Here is a 25,957-nt window from a genome sequence, read left to right as displayed (position 1 = left end):
TTTGGAGATTTCTGAAATGTTTTTAGGTTAGGTTCTCCTCCTAAATATTCTTATAGCATCCATTAGTTATCTTTTAATACTTACCTTAATTGTCTCTTTCTCTCTGCCCCATTTTAAAGAAACAAAGTCAAGGACTATGGTTTTCAGTTGTATCTAAAGTATTTCATAGAATATCTGACCCACAGTTGACACAACAATTTGTAGAATACACAAGTGGAAGAAAACTAAGTTTATCAATTTAAGCTTAAATTAGCAGTTATAAAACATTTTTATTATACATTCGTCCACAATTACCTCTAGATTACCTAAAAACCCAAGACACATCTTAGAATGCATAAAAGTATGCAGTGTTTTTTGTGGTGGTTTCAGACAAGTAAAGTTGATGAGAAGAATATAAGCTCAAATCAGACAGTTGCTCTCTTCGACATTTTAATATGTTGTGTCAGTAATGCAAACAAATAAAATATTCAGATATGTGTGCTTCTATCTTGATTGCAGCATTATTTACAATAGCCAAGATATGAAAACAACTTAAAAGTCTATTTATGGATGAACGGATGAAGAAAATTGGATATATAATTTAGCCTTAAAAAATAATATGATCTAGACATTTGAAACTACATGGCTAAACCGGAAGGACATTAAGTTAAGTGAAATCAGCCAGACACAGAAAGGAAAAAACTGCATGATTACATGTGCAATCAAAAAAAAAGAAATACACAGAAGTGGAGAGTAGAACAGTATAGATGAGGAGGTAGGGTAAATGGGGAGATGTTGTTCAAGGCACCTGAAAGTTACAGCTACATAGGATGAGTACGTTTAGAATCTAGTATATAGCACAATGACAAATAATAATGTATTGAACACCGGAAATTTGCTAAGATAGTATATTTCAGGTGTCCTCATCAAAAAAAGTTGATAACTGTGTGAGAAGGTATGTTAACCTGACTGTTGTAATCATTCCACTATATATGTATAGCAAATGAGCATGTTTTACACCTTAAATATATGAATTTTTGAAAATCTGAAAGGAAAATAGTCAATACTTTTAATTAGGATTTTTCCCAATTTCCAGAAGAAAAAAAGAAGTCCATCACCCAAACTCACTTTGCCTACTTAAGAAAACAGTGTTCTTGACCCTGACTATGCGTTAGGATCATTGGAGTACTTTAACAAATATTTCTGTTTGAGCCCCACCCCAGAGATTCCAGTTTCATTTGAAGCCCAGACATTGCCATTCTAATATGCAGCCATGACTGAGAACTGTCCTAGAAAAAGATGGTCAACAGAAGTCTCCATTAAGGATAACATCTTTACATTGGGTTCATCCATGAAAACCTCCAGATGCTGTGGGAAATCAGCACTTTCTTTCATAAGGAGCATTCACATTTTCTATTTCGGTGCTTATGATACCGACAGACCCATAGACAATACCCAAGACCACGGTAATTCTGAGAGGCACTAATGAGTTCACATCCACACTTAATTTCTTCCACTGAGGAGCGTGGCATAAAATTTAATTTCCAAAGCTGGCTGGGCATCAGAATCACCTGAGGAACTTCTTAGAAATGCAGATTCCAAGGCACTTTAAGTGATTAACTGAACAAGAGTCTCTAGGGGTAAAGCCCAGCTATAAATTTTTATCGAATTTCTCGAGGGGTTCATATATTTTCAGCTTGTTAATAGTTGTTAGACCTGCATAGATAAAGGCATGAGTACATCATAAATATATACAAACATTTATTTCACTCTGAAGCCAAATCCTTGCTACAGTACAGTAGAAAGGCTATAGTCTTTGAACTCCAACACATCTGAATTAGAATTCTAGCTTCACCATTACTAAGTCATGTGCCCATGGGTAAATGGCAGCTGAGAAAATAAGGATATCAAGAATATTCCCTCATAGGTTCCTCACGCTGTGAACTGTCCAGCAGTGTAGATCGCGGTATAGATGATCCATACATATTTGTTCCTTTCTCCCCCTTCCCATCCTATGGAATATGACCAGGGAAAAAGAATGAAGGAAATAGGTAAAATAGAAAGAAAAGCTGATGTAAAAGAAAAATAAACACGAGGTAGGAACAACATGGGAATTTTTTCCTTTAAATTTAAATAATTTCTAATAATTATAGGGTAAGAATCTCAATATTAAATTTCTCTGAGATACAAACTACTTACGGATTAAATAATTCTCTGAAATGTTTTGCTGAACTCAGGGCATAGCCATGTTTAGTTGATTTTGGTAAAGGAATTGGAAAAAATTCAGGAACTAACTATGACTCATAACAAATTCATGAAGGAAAAAAAAAATTCCATTTGAAATTGCAGGTGTTGATTATGAAAAAGAAAGATACAGTAAAATCAAGTCTCTCTACTTTCTAGTTCTTTAAGTAGTTTGTTTTTCTCAGAGGAAAGAAATTGGCTTCTATTCCTTTAATTATCAGTAATATCAAACATCAACTACCCTGTGAAGCCTCTCCTAAAAATTCTCTTCTGAACAAGGAGAGTTCAATTAAACCAAAGTTGACTGACCAACCATATGTTTAAGCCATAAAAATTCCATAAACATCCACTCTGTACTCCTAGGTTACCTAGGATATTGTCTCTACTACTGCACTTTCACATCATTTTGGAAATGTCTATTTCCTCATTTCTCTCCTCTACTAGATGGTGTGTTCCTGCAAAACAGAAACCAGAGAATATTTGTCTTTAAATTCCTGTTGCTGGGAGTTCCCGTCGTGGCGCAGTGGTTAACGAATCCGACTAGGAACCATGAGGTTGCGGGTTCGGTCCCTGCCCTTGCTCAGTGGGTTAACGATCCAGCATTGCCGCAAGCTGTGGTGTAGGTTGCAGACGCGACTCGGATCCCACGCTGCTGCGGCTCTGGTGTAGGCCGGCAGCTACAGCTCCGATTCGACCCCTAGCCTGGGAACCTCCATATGCTGCAGGAGCAGCCAAAGAAATAGCAGAAAGACAAAAAAAATAAAAAAAATAAAAAATAAATAAAAATTCCTGTTGCTCAACACAATGCCTGACACAAAGTGGTCTTGGAAAAAAAAATTGAAAAGATCGCTAATATTATCTAACAACAAAGTATTGTGTACTCAAATTATATGTAGGTACATATCAAGCATTGGGAAAAGACCAATCCCATTCATAAAGCAAAAGAAATATAAAAAAATTAGCAAGTTGAATCTAGCACTACACTGAAAGAATAACTAATGAATCATTACTAAGTGGTGATCATGTCAGGAATACAATGATGCATTATTTTAAAATATATCAAAATAATTCACCATATTAAAAGGTCAATGGAGAAATATAATATTAATAACTCAGCAGATGCTAAGAAAGTATTTTACAGATATTCCTATAACATGATAAAAATTAAACTCAAAGCATATGCCAGCTTCAAGGTTAATAGTCAATCTGCAGAATCATTCCTATGAAAGTCAAAGACAACAATAAATAATAATTTATGTTATTAATGCCCTTATTTCATATTTATATATATATACAACTTTTTAAGGACATAATTATTGGAAATGAGGAGGGTAAATTACTATTATTTAACAAATGATGTCTTTGTATGCCTGAAAGAAGTAAAAGATTCAAGTAAAAAAGATGAGGAAAAAAAGTGTTGAGGTTATTAGGGAACTGTGAGACGACCTCAATCACTTGAAAATATATCTAAATGGAATCACAGAAAGATAAGAAATAAGGAGGAAACAAAAATATTTTTAAAAAATAATGGCCAAATAATCTCTGAATTTGCTTAAAACTACAAATTTACAGTTTCAACAGAACCTCAAGTACCAGGAAGATGAAAAAAATGACACCTTATCAAAAAGAAAAAGACATTATAATAAAATTATTTCAAAACAGTGAAAAAGAGAAAATCTTAGAAGTATTAAGAGGGAAAAAAAGGTACATTAATTATTAGGAAAAAGGAAGAATGACAGCAGACTTATCAGAAACTATGCAAGCCAGAACACAGTGGGGCAACAACTGTAAGTTTCTGAAGTTAAACAGCTGTCAGCCTAGAACCATAGACCCAGGGAAATGCCCTTCAAAATCAAAGGCAAAATAAAAACTTTTACATGCATACAAAATCTGAACGATTACATGGACAGCAGACCAACACGATATGAAATAATAAAGGAAATCCTTCAAGCAAAAGGAAAAGGATATCCAAAGGAAATATGGATTTAAGCAAAGAAATGAATAAAAATACTAAGAATTGTAAATATATACATAGCTATAAAAGCTATTTTTTCTTATTCTAAAAATCAGCTTAAGGGATAACTATTTAAAGCAAAAAGAATAAAATGCACTGTGAGCTCATTCCATATGCAGAAGTAAAATGTATGACAAAAGTATCAAAGTATCAGCAGAAGTGAATAGCAATATATGGTCATAAGATTCATATACAATAGGTGAATTGGTATAATTCTAGCAGGCTTTTGTGTGGAAACAGACGTTGATTCTAAAGTTTCTAAGGAAGTGAAAAAGTTTTAGAATAATTTTTTAAAAAGAAGAACAAAGAGTACTTACATTATCTGATTTCAAGACTTTATAAAGTTGTAGTAATCAAGACAGTGTGGTTGCCATAAATGTAGAAATATAGATTAATGGAAGAGAACAGATTCCAACCCACAAAAATAACATATGTATGGTCAATTGATCACGCCAAAGTTCCAAGGCTATTTAATGGGGAAAAAAAGATAATCTTTTCAACGAATGATATTAAAACAATTAGATAGCTATGTAAAAAAAGAAATGAAACTTAACTCATGACACGTATAAAATTAATTCAGATAAATATGTAGAACTAAAGGTAAAACCTAAGGCTATAAAATGTATAGAATAAAACATGAACAATATCAGAGACCTTGTACTTAGCAAAGTTTTTTTTAAGTAGGACACCAAAAATCATAATCCATAAAAGAAAACATTGATAAATTGGACATAAAATTAAAGTATTTTGCTCTCTAAGGAACAATGTAATGAAAATGAAAAGGCAAAGCACAGACTGGGAGAAAATATTTGTAAAATATATACCCAAAAAGAACTTGTACTTAGAATATGTTCTGATGCTGTACAACTGAATCATAAGAGGAAAAAATCCAGTAAAAACTGGGCAAAGTACTTAACAAACTCTTAGCCAAAGAAGATATACAGATGGCAAAAAAAAAAAAAATACATAAAAAGATGCTTAACATCGTTACTCATTAGAGACAGGCAAATTTAAGCCACAGTGAGATACCACTACACACTCACTAGAATGATTGAAATCTAAAGGTACACAAAGCAATCTACAGATTCAATGCCTTCCCTATCAAATTACCCAGGACATTTTTCACAGAACTACAACACACAATCCAAAAATTTATATGGAACCACAACAGACCCAGAATTATCAAAGCAATCCTGAGGAACAAAAACCAAGCAGGAGGCATAACTCCCCCAGACTTCAGGCAATATTACAAAGCCACAGTCATCAAGACAGTGTGCTACTGCTACCAAAACAGACATACAGACTGATGGAACAGAATAGAGAACCCAGAAATAAACCCAGACACCTATGGTCAATTAATCTTCGACAAAGGAGACAAGAATACAAAATGGGAAAAAGACAAACTCTTCAGCAAGTGGTACTGGGAAACCTGGACAACTGCATGCAAATCAATGAAACTAGAACACACCCTCACACCATGCACAAAAATAAACTCAAAATGGCTGAAAGACTTATATATAAGATAAGACACCATCAAACTCCTGGAAGAGAACACAAGCAAAACATTCTCTGACATCAACCTTATGAAGGTTTTCTCAGGTCAGTCTCCCAAAGCAACAGAAATAAAAGCAAAAATATGCCAATGGGACATAATCAAACTGACAAGCTTTGACACAGCAAAGGAAAACCAAAAAAGAAAACAAAAAGACAACTTACAGAATGGGAGAAAATAGTTTCAAATGATGCAACTGACAATGGCTTCATCTCTAAAATATAAAAACAACCTATACAACTCAATAGCAAAAAAACCAAGAACACAAAGGAAAAATGGGCAAAAGACCTGAAGAGACAGTTCTCCAAGGAAGATATACAGATGGCAAACAAGCACTTGAAACAATGTTCAACATCCCTGATTATTAGAGAAATGCCAATCAAAACTACCATGAGATACCACCTCACACCAGTCAGAATGGCCATCACTAATAAGTCCACAAATAAATGCTGGAGGGGGTGTGGAGAAAAGGGAACCCTCCTGCACTGTTGGTGGGAATGTAAGTTAGTACAACCACTATGGAAAACAGTACGGAAATACCTTAGAAAACTATACATAGAACTACCATATGACCCAGCAATCCCACTCTTGGGCATATATCCAGACAAAACTTTCCTTAAAAAAGACACATGCACCCACATATTCATTGCAGCACTATTCACAACAGTCAAGACATGGAAACAACCCAAATATCCATCGATAGACGATTGGATTAGGAAGATGTGGTATATATACACAAGAAACACTACTCAGCCATAAAAAAGAACAAAATAATGCCATTTGAAGCAGCATGGATGAAACTAGAGACTTTCATACTGAGTGAAATAAGTTAGAAAGAGAAAGACAAATACCATATGATATCACTTATATCTGGAATCTAATACATGGCACAAATGAACATTTCTACAGAAAAGAAAATCATGGACTTGGAGAATAGATTTTTTTGGTTGCCAAGGGGGACGGGGTAGGAGTGAGATGGATTGGGAGCTTGGGGTTAATAAATGCAAACTATTGCCTTTGGAATGGATTAGCAATGAGATCCTGCTAACACTGGGAACTCTGTCTAGTCACTTATGATAGAGCATGATAATGTGAAAAAAAAGAATGTATACTTGTATGTGCAACTGGGTCACCATGCTGTACAATAGAAAAAAATGTATTGGGTAAATTTAAAAAATCAATAAATAAGAGACAAAGAGTTCCAAAATGAAAAGAAAAAAAAAAGGTCTCACCACACCAGAATAAACATAATACATTTTTTTGGCATAAAAATCAAGAAACAGTCAACAAAAAGACTGATAAAGTGACTACATAAAATAAAACACTTCCTTATAACAGAAAAATAGAAGCACTAAAAACATATTTGGAAAACAAAATCAACCTGGAAAATAATATTTAAAAACATATGACAACAGGTTGCAAAGAATTCTTACAAAATTTTTTTTTTGGTCTTTTCAGGCTGCACCCATGGCTCAGGCTAGGGGTTGAATCAGATTTGTTTGCTGCTGGCCTACACCACAACCACAGCAATGCCAGATCTGAGTCATGTCTGCAACCTACACCACAGCTCATGGCAATTCTGGATCCTTAACCCACTGAGCGAGGCCAGGGATCAAACCTGTGTCCTCATAGATGCTAGTCAGATTCATTTCCACTGAGCCATGATGGGAACTCCTAATTTTTTTTTTTAAACTCAAGAGGACATAGACTGGCAAGTCCCCACAGAAAAAAGAAAGTGATCAACAATAATATAACAAGATGTCCTTTTTTTAGTTAGTACCAATGAAATTAAAAAGCCACTAGATACCGTATTGATAAGTTGGCAAAATGATTAGCAAGCCTGCAAAACCCTACAAAAAGATGTAACAGAAGAAAGATGTGAATAAACAAATGAATAAATGCTCTTGAGCAGAATTGCACTATAAAAACATAAATTTCTCTAAATTGTCATATGTTGAATTCAATTAAAACATTACAGAAATGTATTCAAATGCCCATTCAAAATTCCAACTAAATAATTTTGAAAACTTGGCAAAATAGAGTTTTAAAATATTTCCAATTATTGTTCAATAAAGTCATTGGAGCAATAAACTGGTCATTTGGTAGAAAATATTTCCAATTGTTTAGGACAATAAACTATTCATTTGGAGGAAAAATCAGTAATGCTGGAACATTATCTCATTTATTTAAAGAGTAAAATTAAGCTATAAAATTACTAAACAAAATCTAGGAGCTTTTGGTTTGTATTAAACACAGTGAGGAAAATCTTTTAGCATATCATAAAAATACAGAAGCATAAAACAAAAACAGTGATAAGTTTAGCACATAAAACTAAGGACTTCTTTATAAGAGGAAAATAAAGTATACTGAACATATTTTTAAAATAAAAATACAAACTTGGGAGTAATATTCATAAAGCATCTTTAATATGTAAAGAACTCAAAGAAATTCTTTAGAATAAAAAATGTAATAGGACAAGGATAGGCAATTACCCAAATGAAAAACTTAAAAATGGTCAGCAATCATGAAAAGATGTTCTTTCTTATAATCAAAAGAGATGCAAGTTAAAGCATATATCAGATTGGCAAGGATGAAAAATACCAAAATATCTGAATTGAAAATGCAATAGAAAATCAGGCACTTAAGATTTGTTGATGAAAACTTCGATTATTATGCCCTTTTAAGAGACCATTTTGGCTGGCACCTTCGGCAGAAAGTAAAGCAAAAAAGGAAGCATGTAGTGAGGGAAAAAGAAAGAAAACTGTTATTTTTCTCTTAAGTGTTATTGAAGCAAATTATAGGATAAATAATACAATATCCTACAGCCATTAAAAATAATATAGAATCTTTCCTGTCATGAGAAAAATGCTCAAAATCAGTGTAAAATACATATTATATGCATATATATTAAGTACAGTATCCAGTTTGATCTAAGTTACATAAACTGGGTATGTAGGCACATATGTGTGTATGCAGGCATTCAGAAGAAATAGCAAAAAGAGTTTTCATAAACGTATTAACAGTGGTTATCCCTTAGTGAAGTAATTCCATGTGGTTATTTTCATATTAATCTTTATACCTTTCTAATGGTGTGAGTTTTTAAAGTAACCAGCATGTTTAAATTTAAAAGTAATAAAGCTATTTTTAGATATAACTCATTCAATAAGATCAGAGGAATTTCTTAATAGTAATATGGTAATTGATTCAATTTATTATGTATATAACGTTACCTAAAAACACGTTTTCTCTAAATAATCCTATTAAGTTTAGTTTCTTCGATCCTCTCCCTCTTCACTTCAGAGAAGACAGAGGAAAAACAAAAATCAGGAAGCATTTGATAATCCTCCAACTATGAAAGAATACTTCATTTTCTTTTTAGTGGTTTTAGCAACTGAATTGCATTTTAAATCAACATCCTTTTTGATATTTAGAAAGAGATAAAATGAAAGGTAACTTTAGTATGTCATCAACATGTTTCAAGTATCACCAGTGTCCAAGCGAAACAAAGAATTTGTCATGGCATGCAAAGAAAAGGCAAGAAGCAGAAGAAAGCAAGACAATAAACATTTATCCCAAGCAGGTGGAATGGAAAATCATGAGCAATTCTAAAGGGAGAGGTTAAAAACAGAAAACAATTGAAAAGTTTAAGCGGAGAACTACAGTATAGAATACATTTAGAGGAGTAATCCGAAAGAATAGTTTAAATAAAGTAAAACATTTATAAATCAGTGTTCACAGCCAGTGTTCATTCATCCATCCCTTGGTCCAGATCCAATCAGATATTACCTCCAGGTGCAATATTTGGCACTGAGATGAACATTAAAATTAAATATTTATTGGTGCCTTAATATTATCAGAGCCTTGTTCCGGCTATGACCCAGGTTTGTTTCTATCAGGAGGTGCTGTATGATGCTAAATCCTGATCTTCCTAAAATACAAGAAATGCCATCATAGAGATTTTGTTTTCATTCTAGGGTCAATTCTAGGAGGCTGGTTGTCTTCTGTATTAGTGTCTGGTGATATCATATTCCTTAAATATTTAGGTTAATCTGAATTATTTTCACTCTAAGATAAATTTAACCAATATGACAGATAATGACTCTCCTATCCATGACACTCCAAAAATAGATATTTTATATAACCATTCATTTAAAATGCCTAATACTTTCATGCAGCCATCCTAATTTTAGAAATTTCCAGTAAGAAAATCATGATGTAGGTATATAAAGACTTATTTATAAATTCCAGTACAAGATTGTTTTCAAAAGGGAGACAATAAAACATGAAAGCACATTAAATGTCCAAACAATAAGAGGTCAGATAAAGAAATTGGATACAGATATTATATGCTGTCATTAAACTTAATTGAAGTTAACCTTTAAAATGGCAATTTTTAGAACCAATCTGTGTAGGAATAGCTGGTGTCACTAGGGTAAAGAAGTTCCACAATTCCTTTCTGGCTATGCTGACATTCATTCTGTGTTACACATAGGGAGAGCTAAATAGTATGGCTGGTATTTAGGAGCTGAGTGCTATCCTCAAATCTGCTACATATGATGACTTGAGTTGTCTTTACCATGTTAGTCCTATTGCCTTATGCCTCCTTCATTTTGAGTTTTAATCTAAGAATACCCTCCTGGCCTATCCTTCCAGGTTGGGCAAGTTGTAAAACCAACCGTAAAGGATCTCATATTGGTCCATGTTTTAAAGTGAGTTTGGGGGTTGTTTGAGTATGTATTAATAGATGAAAAACTTTGTGTATAATTCAAGCTGTCATATTGAGATGCCTGCTCATAAAGGGCACATATATGGAGTGATCTTGATGTTGTTCCAAAGGGCTGTCATCACATTATCTAGGTCACACTACAAGCAATGTACTTAGAAATTGTTCACTCCTAAGTTTTGGATACAGAAGATATTTTCATCTTAAATTGATCATAACACTAAAAAAAGTAAAGTAGAATTACACATGCCACACTATTGGTCATGATCCAAAAGAGATATAATTTTCCCTATCATGGGAAGTAACTATAAAATTTCATAATTACTTCATAAGGTCAAAGAATAATTGTGTTATGACCAGTTTCTTTTTGAAGAACTTACTCCCTCACAAACTTCTGATGCAAATTTTTGAGCCAAATATTTGGAATACAAATTTCCAGACAATCTAGATTCTGGCAGTAGTTTTGCATTTTACTTAGATTGGCTTAAAGACTCAACTTTACCTTAGCCACTTATTCGAGCAACTGGTCAAATTACAATAACAGCACAGACTAGGTGACAAGTATTGAAAGAAACTTGCTGAGTTCCTTTGTCACTCCATGTTCAACAACTGTTAAATTACTAATGGGAAGCTTTTTAAGTCTTGCCTTGACTGATTCTAGACATATTTAGGAAACAAGAATATATAGGCAGAATACCTGGATTTGAATATAACTTACTTCTCCGTGGCCCTTGAGACTCATTTCCCCCATCTGTGAAAATGAGATAAGGTCTACCTCAGAGAATAGTCATAAGAATTAAACGAGAATATGCTGAATAAACCATTAAAACTACATTAATACTCATTATTTTTCACTTTGTCACATATTTTTGGGTAAGCATGGCTGGCTTTGAGGTCAAACCTCAGCAGAACTATTAAAAGCATCTCTTCTAGAACCACGTGGCATAGTTCTGTTGCCTCCATATATAATCATTTCAGCTATCTATTACTGAATTAAAAACTACACCAAACTTAGTAACTTAAACAACAACCATTTTATTTGCTCACAATTCTATCGGTCATTATTAAGAACTAGGCTCAGCTGGGTGGTTGTTCTGCTCCATGTAATATCAGCTAGTGCTAGGCGAGGCTAAAAGTCTAAGTCTTCACTCACATATTTGATGCCCCACTTTACCTCTTTGTCTATATCTATCTCTACAAGTAGCTACATGAGTTTTACTAACAGCATTATGGTCTCAGGAAAATCAGACTTTCTTACATGGCAACTACATCTCAAGAGGAAATATCCAGAGAGAGAACTGCCAATCTCTAAAGACCCTGGCTCAAATGTTTCATAGAAACACTTCCTTTATGTTCTATTAATTAAAACCAATTAAAGGGCCAAACTAGATTCAAGGAGAGGGAAAAAAGATATCACCCCTTGACAAGACATGCAGCAAAGAATCTTCAGCCACCTTTAATCCAGCATTGTAAGGTCTGCTAGAGACATCATAGAGAAACCTTGGTGTTCCTTATGATTTAAACCTCACCATTACAACTTATGTGTTAAAGTGATTTGGGGTGGTTATATCCCACAGTGGATTTAATCTCTATTCTTCTCCCTGCCAAAAAAAAACTTCTAATAGCCTGCTCATTCTTGTTTACAGATACTCTGAATAAAATTGTCTACTTTGCCTAGAGAATATAATTTTCTGAGTTCCAGGCTCAAAAAATAAATGGTAAGAGAATAGCCAAGCCCAATAAGTAAGAAGATTAGATATGGAAGATGCGGGAAGGTGATGGGTGTGGGGTATGTGTGGTTGTCAAGGTCAAGTTCTATGTTTTACCTTATGCAGCAGACACAGCTGACTCAGATGATACCTGGTGTCCCAGTTATCTTGAAGATCTGAGTACAATTTCCCTGAACCTCCAATTCCAGAATCTGTACAAATCCACTGTCCTCAAAAAATTGCTATAATACCTAGAAACAAACCATCCTCTGGCTTTGTATTCCCTCTCTTCTCCTGTTGTCTCTGCTGTGTTCCATGTCAACCTAGACATAAAACTCAATCTTTCCACTGGTTTCTACACACACACAAATACACATACACACATTTATTTATATCCTGCAAAAATTTAACAATGAAGATAAAGAAAAGTTTACATTTTAGGACAAATAGCTTTTATTGAGAATTTTAAACCACTTTTTTCTTAAAATATCCATTGGCCTCCAAACCTATCACTGTGGAATTTCACTTCTACGCACCTCAATTATCTATATTCCTCTTTTCCTTCTTATCCTTCTGTTTTCCTTCCTTCCTTCTTACTTTTGCTTCAATTCCCTCCTCTTTCATCTTTCTCCCCTTCTCCAGGAGAGAAATAACACAGCAGCTTTCTGTACTGGGAAAATATCAAATTTCTTCCCCTTTGAGATCTTGGTTGATCTCTAGTTGATGCCCAGGTTCCTTGCAGGAAATGGAAAAATGGAAAGGATAGTCAAGGCTTGAATCAAAACAAAAACAGTGCTACTCCCAAAAGAATCACGGTAAAGAACACTACTGTTACCCTGAAACTCTGAAACAAAGACCCCAGAGGGAGGATCTAAGAGAAGGATGAGATATCATTCAGTCAGCACAGACACACTGCATTTTAGGTGCCATTAAGACATCCAAGAGGAAAGACAAATATGGTGGTCTGGAGTTCTAGGTTTGAACACTAAAAATATTTAAAGGTTTATAATACCATATCCCAGCTAAACTCTGGCTCTTTCTTTTAACTTGGAGGACACAATGGGTCCAAAATGCAAATACAAATAACTCTGTTAGAGAAGTAATTGGGTTCACAAAGGTTACTGTGGCATTTACTGTTTGCAATTTCATGAAAGAACAAAGGTTTAAGGAGAAATGAGGAAGCAGGACATTCTCCCACCAAGTTTAGAGATGTAGCTCAGTTTCTGTTCCCAAAGTCAAAGGCTCTTTTCTCTCCCACTTAACCATAGTCTCACCAGATGTCTCACTAACACTCTTAAGTCTCCATGTAGCTACATGAAACATGGTACAGACAATGGCAGATTTGGTGAACCGCCCTTTACTCAGAATCACATTGCAGGAAGAAATTCTAGCATTCTCTTGGTGGTGTGCTACTTAGAGGATGATTCTAATTAAACTGTAAAATGTCAAACATTAGTATGGAGGAGGGTCAGCCTGCAGGGAGAGGAGATGAGTCAGATTTATTACTCACGGGGCAACAAGCTGGCAGCCCTTCTCCTAGAGATTATTAAAGAAAGCCAAAAGTTCATATTGTATATAATGCCACAATCATTTCTCCATTTACCAATCAAAGTAGATCCATTCATACCTCCCTTCAAAGCACACCACAAAATTCCTTGGGCCTCACATGGCATTTGTAAAGAGAAAAGTCTGGAGAGGATTTTTGACGCTCATGTTTAGAGTCTGATAGTCAATGGCAGTATTCTCTTAAATATCATTTCTCAAGCTTTTAAAACAATTTGTTTTAGAAATGACGTGGGGTATAAATCATCACAAGATATTTAAATAAGAGTGTTTCTTGCTCATCAAGATCCAAGATTCTAGCCGGCTCCTATTATTAAGACCAGGAGTGAAGGTAAACCAAACCATAATGATTTCTGAATCTTGGCTCAAGAAACTGCTGGTCATATTATTTGTCCCTCCCTCTTCTACTCATATTTGCCTTAACTTAGAATCTACTTCTTCCTGGAAGCCTTCTGTGCCCATAGCTGGGTGAGCTGCCCCTCCTATAGACTTTCATATTACCCTGTATTTGTGCCTAACAAAGAGCCTGTTAAATTCTACCATAACTATCCAGTTACTTATCTGTCTCTCCAACTAGATGACTTCCTCCAAGATAAAGACCATCAAATCCCCAGCACTTGGTACAATATCTAGCACAGGGCAGTTATGCAATGTTTATAATATTAATTAGTCATCTTTCAGTAGCATAGTCTTATTAGACCTTGACTACAGCCTTATGAAGGAGTTCAAGAAGCTGACACAGATTAATTCAGTGGCCTGCATCAGGGCTGAATCATGGCCAGATCTCCTGATTTGTGATCCATGGGTCTTTACATTGCACGACATCAGCAGCAGCACATAGAGTGATCTAGATTCCATCCTATGCACTTTGTCTTTGGTATTCCAAAAGCACAAAGCTCAGGACTTTCAGGACCACAGAGAGTTGGAGCAGAAAGGGCCCTAAAGACATATATCACAGCCCAACTCCAGCCTTTTACAAAACAAATGAAATCAATCCAGAGAAAAGTGATTGGCAGCAGATTCTGGTCTAGAACTCGGGCCTATCCCTGCTTCTCCATTTTCTTACCTTTAGCAGAAAGGTACAACAGTATGATACAGGATTGATAAAAGCACCTTTTTGCCAGATTTGGGCCTTCATCCCAGGTCTATTAATGATACGTAAACAAGTGAATTTGAAAAGGAACATAATTTTCCATTCATCTTTCTTTTCTGGTTCCACATGCCGCAAATGGAAAGCATTTGGTGGGGGCTACAGAGGTGAGAAGAGATTTGAAACGTGCAGTTCTGCATCGTCGCTTGGCAGGGTTGTCAGTAATATCTTACTTAACATACTGTCACAGAATTTTCCTTCAGTGTCACCTCGGTCGCTACTGTAACACTCCATAAGAAATAATGCCATCTGTTAAAATACACAAGGCAGGAAAACGCAGCTGCTGTCATCACACAAAGATGGAATTAACCAACACTAAGCAATTACTTTCCTTTTAAATTTCACAATTAGAATTTTAGTCTTGCTTTATTTGTATCACAAAAGTCACCACAACACTGTGCCTGTTGAAGTAACAACATGGCTCTCTTGATGAAAACATGGAGGAGGAGATTAGTTGGGTATAATGGTAATTGTTACTCTGTTGCCTTTTTTATAAATATTTTTAAAATTCCATTGGGCAGTGTTAATTATAGGTAGTAATACTAAGAATAATGGATTTGCATATAGCATTCACATCAAGGCTCTCAATTAAAGACAAAAAAAAAATTACCAAGTGAGGTTTATAGCTGATGGAATGATTGGCATACTACACATTCAAGATATTTTTTCTTCCCTTGTTAGTAGAAGATTTGCACGGAGAAAAAAGGGACCCAGCTTATTGGAGACAGGTTTCTAATTTGAACAAAGATGAAATTCTGCCTCTCAGCTTTTATTCCATTCATTGGAAGGGAGCAGATTGCTGGCTGAATAACAGAAGGGTGGACCTATTCAGAGCTTAACTGCTGAGCTAACTCTTCAAAAAGCTGTAAGAGATCAACAATTGCCTTGGCCATACTCCATTATGAGAGTGTCAGCAAGCTGGTGTTTCTCTCTTTGATGCATTTTTTTGCATGGGAATTATATACTATATTTTCTGAGGGCAGAGCATTAGGCAAAACCTGTCTTAACTGGTTTTCTGATGGGCAGATTTCTCTTACAGGAGTAAAATCACTGAATGTAAAAAAGGGTTAAATTGTCAGCTTTTCTCCAACTTCTGTGAACCTATTTATGAATCACCCAGTGAGACCATATATCAATAATGGCACAAGTGTGGAAATATCTAAATATTTGTTATTTAGATATCCTCAGGAGGTGCCGCAAATGCCCACCCTTATCATAATACCCTTAATAACTCTTTAACTTTCAGTACATTTTCCATCTATTTGCTTTTAATGATCTTTCACAGTTGTCTGGTTCACAAACAGAATGATCCATATACCAATTCACAGACAGAAGGGCTCTCAAATCTCCTGGTAGAAACACTTAGTTCCACTTTAGCTTAAGTTCATTCTAAACTCTGCAGTCAAGACATATGCCTCTATAGCAAATCTCCTTAGTAAACAGCATACACTTGGTATTTTATCATAAAATATCTTATAAAATTAATTATTTTTAAATCCGTATTTGAGCTCGACTTCCCAGAGCCTGCAGATTCCTTCAAGGCTAAGACCATGCCTTATCTTTTTGGATGTGCCATCTGACATAACACATGCCATCAGTAAGAAATGCTCAATGTTTATGAACTAGCAGATTCAGATTTGAAAAGCCAGGATATTTCCACTTTGAAATTATAATATGCTAGCCAGTAGGTTTCTCAGTTGGGGTAGAACAGAGGAAGGGTGCCTAACAAAATCATTCTCACAAACAAAATGTGTCTGAATTCATTACTCATACACACGGATTTTGCCTGGCTCTACTGACCAAAATCTTCACAGATACAATGATGTCCAATGTACTATTATATGAAGAAAACTCAATTTTATCACAGACTGCAAGCCTCCTCAGGTCCTTGAATACAAAGGACTCTATTTAGAAAGAATCTACAATCTGTAAATATAATTCACAATCAAGGCTCTCAAAGTCACAAAACAGCAATGACCACATCTCTGATAACTAATTGAATCAAGACCACCAGCATCCAATAAAGACTAACCAGACAGAGGAAGCCCCTAGACCATGCTTGTCTGCATTCTATACCACAGCCATGTGTCCAGACAGTCTTCAGTCCTAAAAAATAAATGCTGTTTCTGTTTGACCATGATTTATGAAAAGAGAAAAAAAAAAATGATGTCCTAGGCATTATAGTAATCTTTTTTTTTTTTTTGGTCTTTTTGCCTTTTCTAGGGCCACTCATGCAGCATATGGAGGTTCCCAGGCTAGGGTCCAGTCGGAGCTGTAGCCGCCGGCCTACTCCAGAGCCACAGCAACACGGATCTGAGCCGTGTCTGCAACCTACACCGCAGCTCACGGCAACGCCAGATCCTTAATCCACTGAGCAAGGCCAGGGATCGAACCCACAACCTCATGGTTCCCAGTCAGATTCGTTAACCACTGAACTACAACGGGAACACCATACTAATCTTTTTAATTGTAGTATTATGTATCTTTTAGTACTAATAGTGTCTTAATAATGATCTATTTCATGTCTTTCTTGGCCACTGCCATATCTAACACCAGTGTTCAGTGACCATGTTGAGCTCCTGTATTAATTATCCTTTCTGTTCTGAGACAAGCTTAAAAGGATGCACAGCAATGATGAAAGTGCATAGTTAAAAAGCTAAAAAGAAAGCAAAGTTTATTTTTCCCCATGCAATGTATAAGAAGAGATCTTAGGAGTCTCAGAGAGGAAAATACATACACAATCTGTTCAAACCACCCAATTTCTCATTTTATCCCCTACTTGCCCATCTCACACTAGCTCTTCATTTTTTAAAAATCCCTTGCCTTTCCTATCTTCCTACTGTTGTTCTCTTCTGGGTCCCATAGACTCACTATATATCCATACCAAGACTCAAGTTCTCACAGACATTTAGCATAATCATTTCACATAACATATGAACATTGTTCAAAGTTGCACATGGGGGAAAAGCATACACAAACCTTTTTCCCCTTGATCCAAAGCAATAATTGGGTGAAAATCTCCAAGTGTGAATGAAATGAAATCTTCCCCACTTTAAGTTTCCTCAGATAGAACTGCTTTTATCCCCCATTCCAACAATTTCCCTAAAAATGGACATGTTTATGTAAGTGAAAATGTAGAAATAAGATTAAAGACAGTTGGAAGAAATTCGGACTTTAGTTGTAATTCTGCCTCTGTACCCAGGTGTGATATGAAGTGGTAAATAAGAAACAACTTAGACTAGCTGAAGACTTTAGTGTTAGCTGGAGTCTCACCTACTCCTCTACATGAGCACATACCAGATGGTTCCATGGCAGTCAGGAGGCTTAAAATGAAGCTATCATTTAGTCTGCAGCTGGAATACGCAGCATTGCCCACTTTAAAAAGATGCTCATTTATTCAGATGGATCCTATATAAAATGATTAGATCTCAAAGGACTTGCAGTTTTACTTTCTTCAAGTTTCTAAAACAGTTTAAACCTAGTGAACAATACTCCCACCCCACCCTAGCCAATTCACTTTCAAAACCAAATTTAGATATATTCCATTTGACTATATGTATGACATCATTATACGCCATAATGTGTATGTGGGTTCTTAGGTTAGATTTGACAATCAATATGCTATTATGTTTTCATGTTGGCCCCACATTGTCATAATTACAGTACAGCAACCAGTTTTATCAAAGTCTCTGTGCAGGTTTTCAAAAATTCCAGTCTTCCATCCATTGCTCTAGCACCTTCTCAGTGTTTAAATCATATCCTCTCTAACTTTATATCAATTTGGATTATCTTAAGCATTTATTGGGTTTTATCCTATGCACATATAGTCATATCCACATTTACATAATATTTTGAATTTTTTAATAATTATTCAGCCACTGAAAACTGTTTCCCATGTAGTCCCATGTACCCTTTTTCAGATTTCTAAAAAGGGACAAAGAAAGACAATAACAATTCAAACATGATTCTGCCCAACTAATTTTCTGAATTTTATAACATAAAGGAAGACTTGTAAACTTAGGTTAAAAAAACATCTAAAAATATAGTATAGAAATGGAGTGCAGGTGGCAGACAGTTTCCAAATCTTCTGGTCCCACCAACATGTTACTCATTTACCAGTGCGCAAATGATTAACAAGAATACATGCTGCGTTCCCGGCATGAATAATTTCTACCTCTTCCACTGCCTAGAAACCATCGTAAGTACCTCCAAAATATTCATGCCTACAGAAACAGACGGTAATAGGAATTCAAGGGAATGACCTCTCACCTAAGATTCTCTCCTAAAGAGGAAAGGGTGAGGGGAGGACAGGCATAGTGAGAAGAAAGAAAAAGGAAAGCAAACAGATTTTCTTTGCATTTAATTTTACATCATTTTTTAAAGACTTCTACTTGGGCATCATGGAATTAAGCTTGTGTCGCGGAAAATTTGTGAACATCACAGCGCAACATTCATTGAGAGCACAAAGCTTCTGGGAATTTTGCAAAGCAAACTCCTGAGAAATCATATGTTATGTATGATTAGCATTGTATGTTACCTAGACCAGTCATTATGCTAAAAAAAATAAAATAAATTCTAAATGCAATTTAAATGACCACTATGTTTATACCCTGTTATGCAAATCAACAATGGAAACTCAGTAAAATATTCCATTAAAATACATAATTCATGCCATTGAAATATATACAAGTCAAGCAATATCTTTGCCAAACAACGTATGTGAAAAATCTCAAATTGTTCCCCAGCGGGATTCCACAAACCCATTATAGTTTAAGCAATTACATGAAAGTACTTTTCTCCTCCCTTTTTCTTACCAGCTGAAGTGTCTCCCCAAAGTTCAGTGTGCCAAAGCCCTAATGTGACTACATTTGAAGATACGGCATTTAGGGAGGTAAGTAAGATTAATCAAAGTCATGAGGGTGGGGGCCTGTTCCAACAGGACTAGTGTCCATATAAGAAGAGGAAGAGAGGCCAGAGAGCTCTCTCCATGTGTGCACAGTAAGGACACGATGAGAAGGTAGCTATTTACAAGCCAGGAATAGAGGTTTCACTAGAAACTAACTCTGGTGGTACATTTAATTTTTAATTTTTTCACATACAAAAAAAACTGTACATAAATAGTGTATACAACTTCATGAGTTTGGAAATAAGTACACATCCATGAAACCATCACCACAATCTGCCATAAACCTAACCATCACCTCCAAAGTTTCCTCCCAGCCTCCTATTTATTTTTTGTGTGTGATAGAATAGAGAACATAAGATCTACCGTCTTAGCAACTTTTCAAGTATGTAATACAATAATACTAAATACTGGTATTGTGCTATACAATAGATCTCTAGGGCTTATTTATCTTGAATAACTGAAAGTCTGTGCCCTTTAACTAAAATCTTCCTAATTCCTCCTCCCCACTCAGCCCTTAGCAACCACCATTCTACTCTCTTTTCTATGAATTTATTATTTTAGATACACGTAGTATTATGTAGTATTTGTCTTTCTGTGTTTAGCATATTTCTTTAGTAAAATTCCCTCTAGTTTCATCCAAGTTGCTACAAACAGCAGGACATACTTTTCATCGTGGCTAAATAATATATCATTGTGTGTGTGTGTTATCCATTCATTCATTATTGGACATTTAGGACACTTAGGTTGCATCCATAACTTGGCCATAATGAATAATGTTGCAATGAACGTGTGAGTGTAGACATCTCTTTGATATCCTGACTTCAATTTCTTTGGATATATATATGCAGAAGTGGGACTGCTGAACCATACTATAGTTCTATTTTAGTGTTGTTAGGAACCTCCATACTGTTTCTCAAAAGTGGCTGCAACAACGTACATTCCCACCAACAATGTTCAAATATACACTTTTCTCCACATCCTCGTGAAGAGTTGTTTTCTTTCGGCATATATATAAGCCATCCTAACAGGTGTGAGGTGGTATCTTATTGTGGTTCTAATTTATAATTTTCTGACAATTAGTGATGTTGAGAATATTTTCATATGGATAGGAAATATCTGTTGGTCTTTTACATTTTTTCTTTGGAAAATATCTATTCAGTTCTTTACCCACTTTTTGATCAAATTATTTGTTTTGTTACTATGCTGTAAGAGTTCCATGAATATTTTGGATATTAACCAACCATCATATAGTTTGATGATAGATAATATGGTTTGGAGATAGTTTCTCCCATTTAATAAGTTACCTTTTCATTTTGTTGACTGTTTCCTTTGCTGTACATAAACTTTTTAGTTTGATGTAATCCCACTTGTCTATTTTTCTTTACTTGCCTATGCTTTTGGCATCATATCTAGAAAATCATTGCCAAGGCCAACCCTAACAACATCTTATGGATTTCTTGCCTCCAGAGCTGTGGCAAAAAAGCTTTCATGTCTTAATCCACCTAGTCTATGGTATATGTTACAGCAACCCAAACAGACTAATACATCTTGATATATTAGAATTTTGTAAAATTATTGAAACAAGTTCGTTAAATAGAAGCTGCCAGCTTTTATACGGTTCACAAAAAAAAATGAGAAATTAGTCACTAAAAAGAAAGACCCACATGGGCATAGACCTTATTTACACAGAAAATATTTATTCAGTGCTTTGAACATGTTAAACACTATTCTAGGCATGAAGGATACAATAATGGATAGAATAGAGAAAGTACCTGCTCTCATAGAGATTGCATTCTAGCAGGCAAATAATAAGTGTATAAACAAATAAATTAACAAAATAATTTTGATTAACAATAGTGCCATGAGAAAAATAAAACAATGCGATGTGACAGAGACAGGGTCTAACTAAGCAGGAAAGTGGACAGGTGATGGAAGGCTTCTCTAGAAAGGTGGAATCTGAGCTAAGAAAGGATAAAATAATAAACCCAGCCATTAAGATAAGAGAAAAGACCACTCTGGGTAGAAGAAAAGTCAAAGGCAAAGCCTCTGAGGCAAGCATATGCTTGATTCATCTGAGGAGGAAAAAGAGCATGAGTGCCCTTGGGAAATGGTTACAAGATGGCCAGGGGCCACATTATATAGGGCCAACAGAAGGAACCAGAAATTCATAGTACAATACAAAGCAATGGTGGGAGCTGCTGGAGGGTTAAAAATGAAGGAAATTATGTGAAGTGATTTATGTTTTTAAAGATCACTTTAGCTCGTAAAAGATAAAGGATAAGAAAGGCAATAGGTGATACCGGGGGGCGAGTTAGGTGAAAATTGTATTAGATCAGGTAAAAGGTGGTAGTACCTTGGGTTAGAGCAAGTGGATATGTCAGTTGATTTGGTATAAGAGAACCAGGTTACATATTTTGGAGGTAGAGTCAATAAGCTTTCTGATGGTTGTATGAGTTGAGGAAAAACATAATTAAGAATGACTTTTTTGAGATCTAGTTTAAGAGACTAAGATGATGGCGACTTACTTGTATGTCTTATTAATTTCTGAATCTCCACAGCACCATACTTGGCTCGGAGAAGGCACTCAGTTGATATTTGTGAAAGAGAGGGGAAGGAAAGAGACAGGGGATGGGAGGAGGGGAGAGGGGAAGGGAGAATAGGATTGCCTTCACAATATCCTTACCCAAAGGAAAACATCACTGCCTTTTGCAAATACTCAACTATTTAAATAGAGCGATACCTGAATTTTTAAATATATGCACTCAGTATACCTTCCATAAAAGTCAGTATAATAAGTATTGTGCCTGATAATTGTAAAATATGTAAAAATTCCAAAAAGCTTTCTAAAGAAAGAGTATATGCTCTTCAGTATCAATTTAGAATCAAGTATATATTATTTCCTCCTATGCAAAATGATACTATCCATGGTACATGGTCCTTTTCAAGGTCAATTTGTTTAACGCAAATATCCATTCTTTGACCATGTCTTCGAATAGTTCATTTACTGTACCACTAAATTTGGATTTATCACTTTGAAGACTCTGTCATCAAATTAATTTGAAGATATTTGGATAATCACAATCATTATTTCCTTACTAGAAATCACTGGAATCATCATTAATTCAAAGTTTTGTCTTGTCCTTTTAGTTATGCATAAAAATATAAACATGAAAATTTGTAGGAGTTGCCAGAACCAAAAGATACCCTATACAGGGAAGTTTCAATTAATACCAGGACTTGAATATGACATATTTCTATTTACATTTTAAATGGCAAAATGAGTAACAGTTTCATCTTGCAAATAATGAGGAAGATTAAAACAACATGTAGGGTGGATCTGGAAAGTCAAGCCAGTCTTGATCATCCACACAACAGGCACAATATTATTTGGAAGGTAAAGGAAGGAGAAGAGGGAACTGAGGGAGCTGCTCTGGAGTTTAAAAACTCTGGGAGAGCAGCACGGGGTGTTCTAGCCTGGTTCACATTAAAAGTAATCCTGCTGAATGATGCTAGTCAGAGGCAGAAAGACTTACCTTAATGCAGAAGTCCATGAAAATCTGCCATATCTGGCAACAGATATTTAATTTCTTAATTCCTTGGTGGCAAATTTATTTTTTAAATTTGTCAAGTCCTAGGAAGACACTTAAATGTTAGCACCTAATTCAGAGTGATCATAGAAGAGTAAAATTTGGAAGACTCACAGAGAGAATCAGGATGGCTTCCACCCACAGGCGCATGGGGCCTGGACACCATGTCTGCCAGTCTAGCTTCCGCTGGCTCTCCCAGCCAGAGAGCAATGCAGCCTGGAGACACTGGCATGCACACCTCTCAGGAGACCTGTGCGAAAAAAATACAGTATTTTTTTTCCCTGGTCACCATTTTCTCTTTCAAAAATCAAACTCTTTAAACATGCAGACAATCAGGGGAGTTAACGTGTAACCTTAGTCATATGGCTTAACCTCCAAGAATTCAAGAGAACCACCTCTCATTCACTCCCCATTTCTTCAGACTCTAAAATCAGGACCGAGATGTTCTAATGGCAAACTCCAGTGTGACACAAGACAAATTCATGCTGAGCCCTGAGGTGCCTAGTCTTCTATATCCTTTTTTACAGTAGACGGAACTGACAACTTTGAAGGAATGTTCATGTTCTGTCCTCCTCTGAGTAGCTGAGGGAAGCTCTCTGTCCAGAAGTCCAATAGGAAAATGCAAGAGAAATCCAGCCCAGCAAGAACACTGCACAGCCTTGTCTACAAACACAGTCCAAAAAACAGCCTTAGAAATCATCTCAACTACAAAAAGAACAACAACAAAAAGCAATGCTTTGAGTATCTTTGTAAATTTACTATATTAATTTGCTTCTTCTTTTTACCAACATTGTTAAAGTACCTATATCACCTCATTGCAATTGATTTTATGACTTATTCTGTGCAATTCACTTTCTGGATTTCTCTGGATAGAATGAGGCAAGTGTTTCACGAAAGTGTATAATACAGTAGGTACACATTTTTAAATGCATCAAAATAAGTACACTGTGCAATCACTTTCCTTCATACCATGAAAACAGAGGTTATTTTAAATGCCCATTTTAAGTACCTACTTCTTCCAAAGGAGAAACATTAGAAAATCTATGACTTTGGCAAAGGTATATTTTGTTCATAGTTATACATTACCGGGGGAGGGGGAAGTCTGTTGAGATTGGTGGAAATATTTAGTCCTCCAAAGCATAGGAGTGTGGACAGCAAAAAATTACAGCAAAGAATCCCAAGGAATATGACTTTCTTTTGCAGCACAGCAAGATTAACCTGTCTCACACAATAGCACTGGCTGGAAGAGAAACACAATTGTTGTCTGCACTTAGAAAAATACATGAGGAGTTCCTGTCGTGGCGCAGTGGTTAACGAATCCGACTAGGAACCATGAGGTTGCGGGTTCGGTCCCTGCCCTTGCTCAGTGGGTTAACGATCCGGCGTTGCCGTGAGCTGTGGTGTAGGTTGCAGACACGGCTCGGATCCTGCGTCGCTGTGGCTCTGGCGTAGGCCAGTGGCTACAGCTCCGATTCGACCCCTAGCCTGGGAACCTCCATATGCCGCGAGAGCGGCCCAAAGAAATAGCAAAAAAGAAAAAAAAAGAAAAATACATGAAAAATATAGGCTTATAAAACAGGATTCTGGATATCTGGAGCTGATTATTATTAGAAATATTTCATATATTTAATTGAGCAACAAAAAGCAACATAAAAGGTGATTAGAGTTTTAGGCTGCAAGAATGCAAAAAAGAAAGGAAATGGTAGAAGTACATGTAAAAAAAAAAAAAGCAGTTTTAATGAAGTAAGAAAGAGGGAGAGGGAATTGAGAAGGGGCAGCTTCTTCTCAACTTGCCTTCTATCACTTTCCAGAGACAGAGGAAGTCAATTATGTACCACAGCATCACCTAATGCAATTCTATTCCCTGGCTGACCTTCGCTTAACGCACTTCCCTGCAGGATGTCTTGACAAGTTTCCCTGCACATCAGCAGAAAAAACTTTTGCTACCTGTAGATCCAGAGAAGCTCATTAAAAACACACCAAGTTGAGCACAAGGCTGTAAATTACTTCAAAATCCTCAGATTTTCTCTTCTCTCTCAAAGTGTAGAGATCAATTATTAAGCTTTGCCTCAGAAAAGTAGATTACAATATGTGTTCTATATCACAGCTTTATCAAGAAGCTAGTCATTATCCACCACAAAGAAAACAAGTTTATAACCACACTAAAACAACTGTTATCTTGGGGGGGTGCAGGGGGCAGAGGGCAGAGGGCAGGAAATAGGAAAGGGGGAAAAAGATAAAAACAATTTACTGGGTAAATAAAGAAAATTTTAATAAAAATTAATAAACTAACATTTACTGCACTAATTAGTATCTCCTGGAGGGATACAAATGTGTTTATATCAGTTAAAGACTGTCTGATATGACAAAAAAAATAGCCACATCTCTAACATCAAAGCACATTTCTTTCTTATTTCTCTTCCTCCCTTACTGTAGTGAGCATATGATGAGCACAGGAAGGAAGGTAGAATAATTCATTATTTTGTCTCCCACAGCTTTGTTAACTTCAACATTTTTTGAATAAATACAA

The 25,957-nt window shown here is 35.7% G+C and overlaps 1 protein-coding gene across 12 annotated transcripts in view; it reads right to left on the bottom strand.

Moving 5' to 3' along the window:
• The window catches only part of LOC110261733 (uncharacterized), a 1,083,992-nt gene that overhangs the window by 862,205 nt on the left and 195,830 nt on the right, over positions 1-25,957 (bottom strand). For 7 of the 12 annotated variants that reach the window (XM_084967491.1, XM_084967484.1, XM_084967486.1 and 4 more), the window contains one exon: positions 23,542-23,677. In XM_084967491.1, the coding sequence (XP_084823617.1) occupies positions 23,542-23,677 (136 nt within the window). Of the gene's footprint in view, positions 1-12,657; positions 15,184-23,541; positions 24,133-24,513; positions 24,668-25,957 lie in introns of those variants that run through there. The other 5 variants (XM_084967492.1, XM_084967494.1, XR_014809661.1 and 2 more) reach the window with 4 other exon arrangements.

Source organism: Sus scrofa, chromosome 7 (assembly GCF_054392235.1).
Source record: "Sus scrofa isolate SSC_HxYL_T2T_F1_AM1 chromosome 7, Sscrofa_HxYL_maternal_Yorkshire_Landrace_v2.0, whole genome shotgun sequence".
Lineage (NCBI taxonomy): Eukaryota > Metazoa > Chordata > Mammalia > Artiodactyla > Suidae > Sus > Sus scrofa.
The sequence above is the reverse complement of the archived record's forward strand: the minus strand, read 5'-3'. Positions and strand labels throughout refer to the sequence as shown.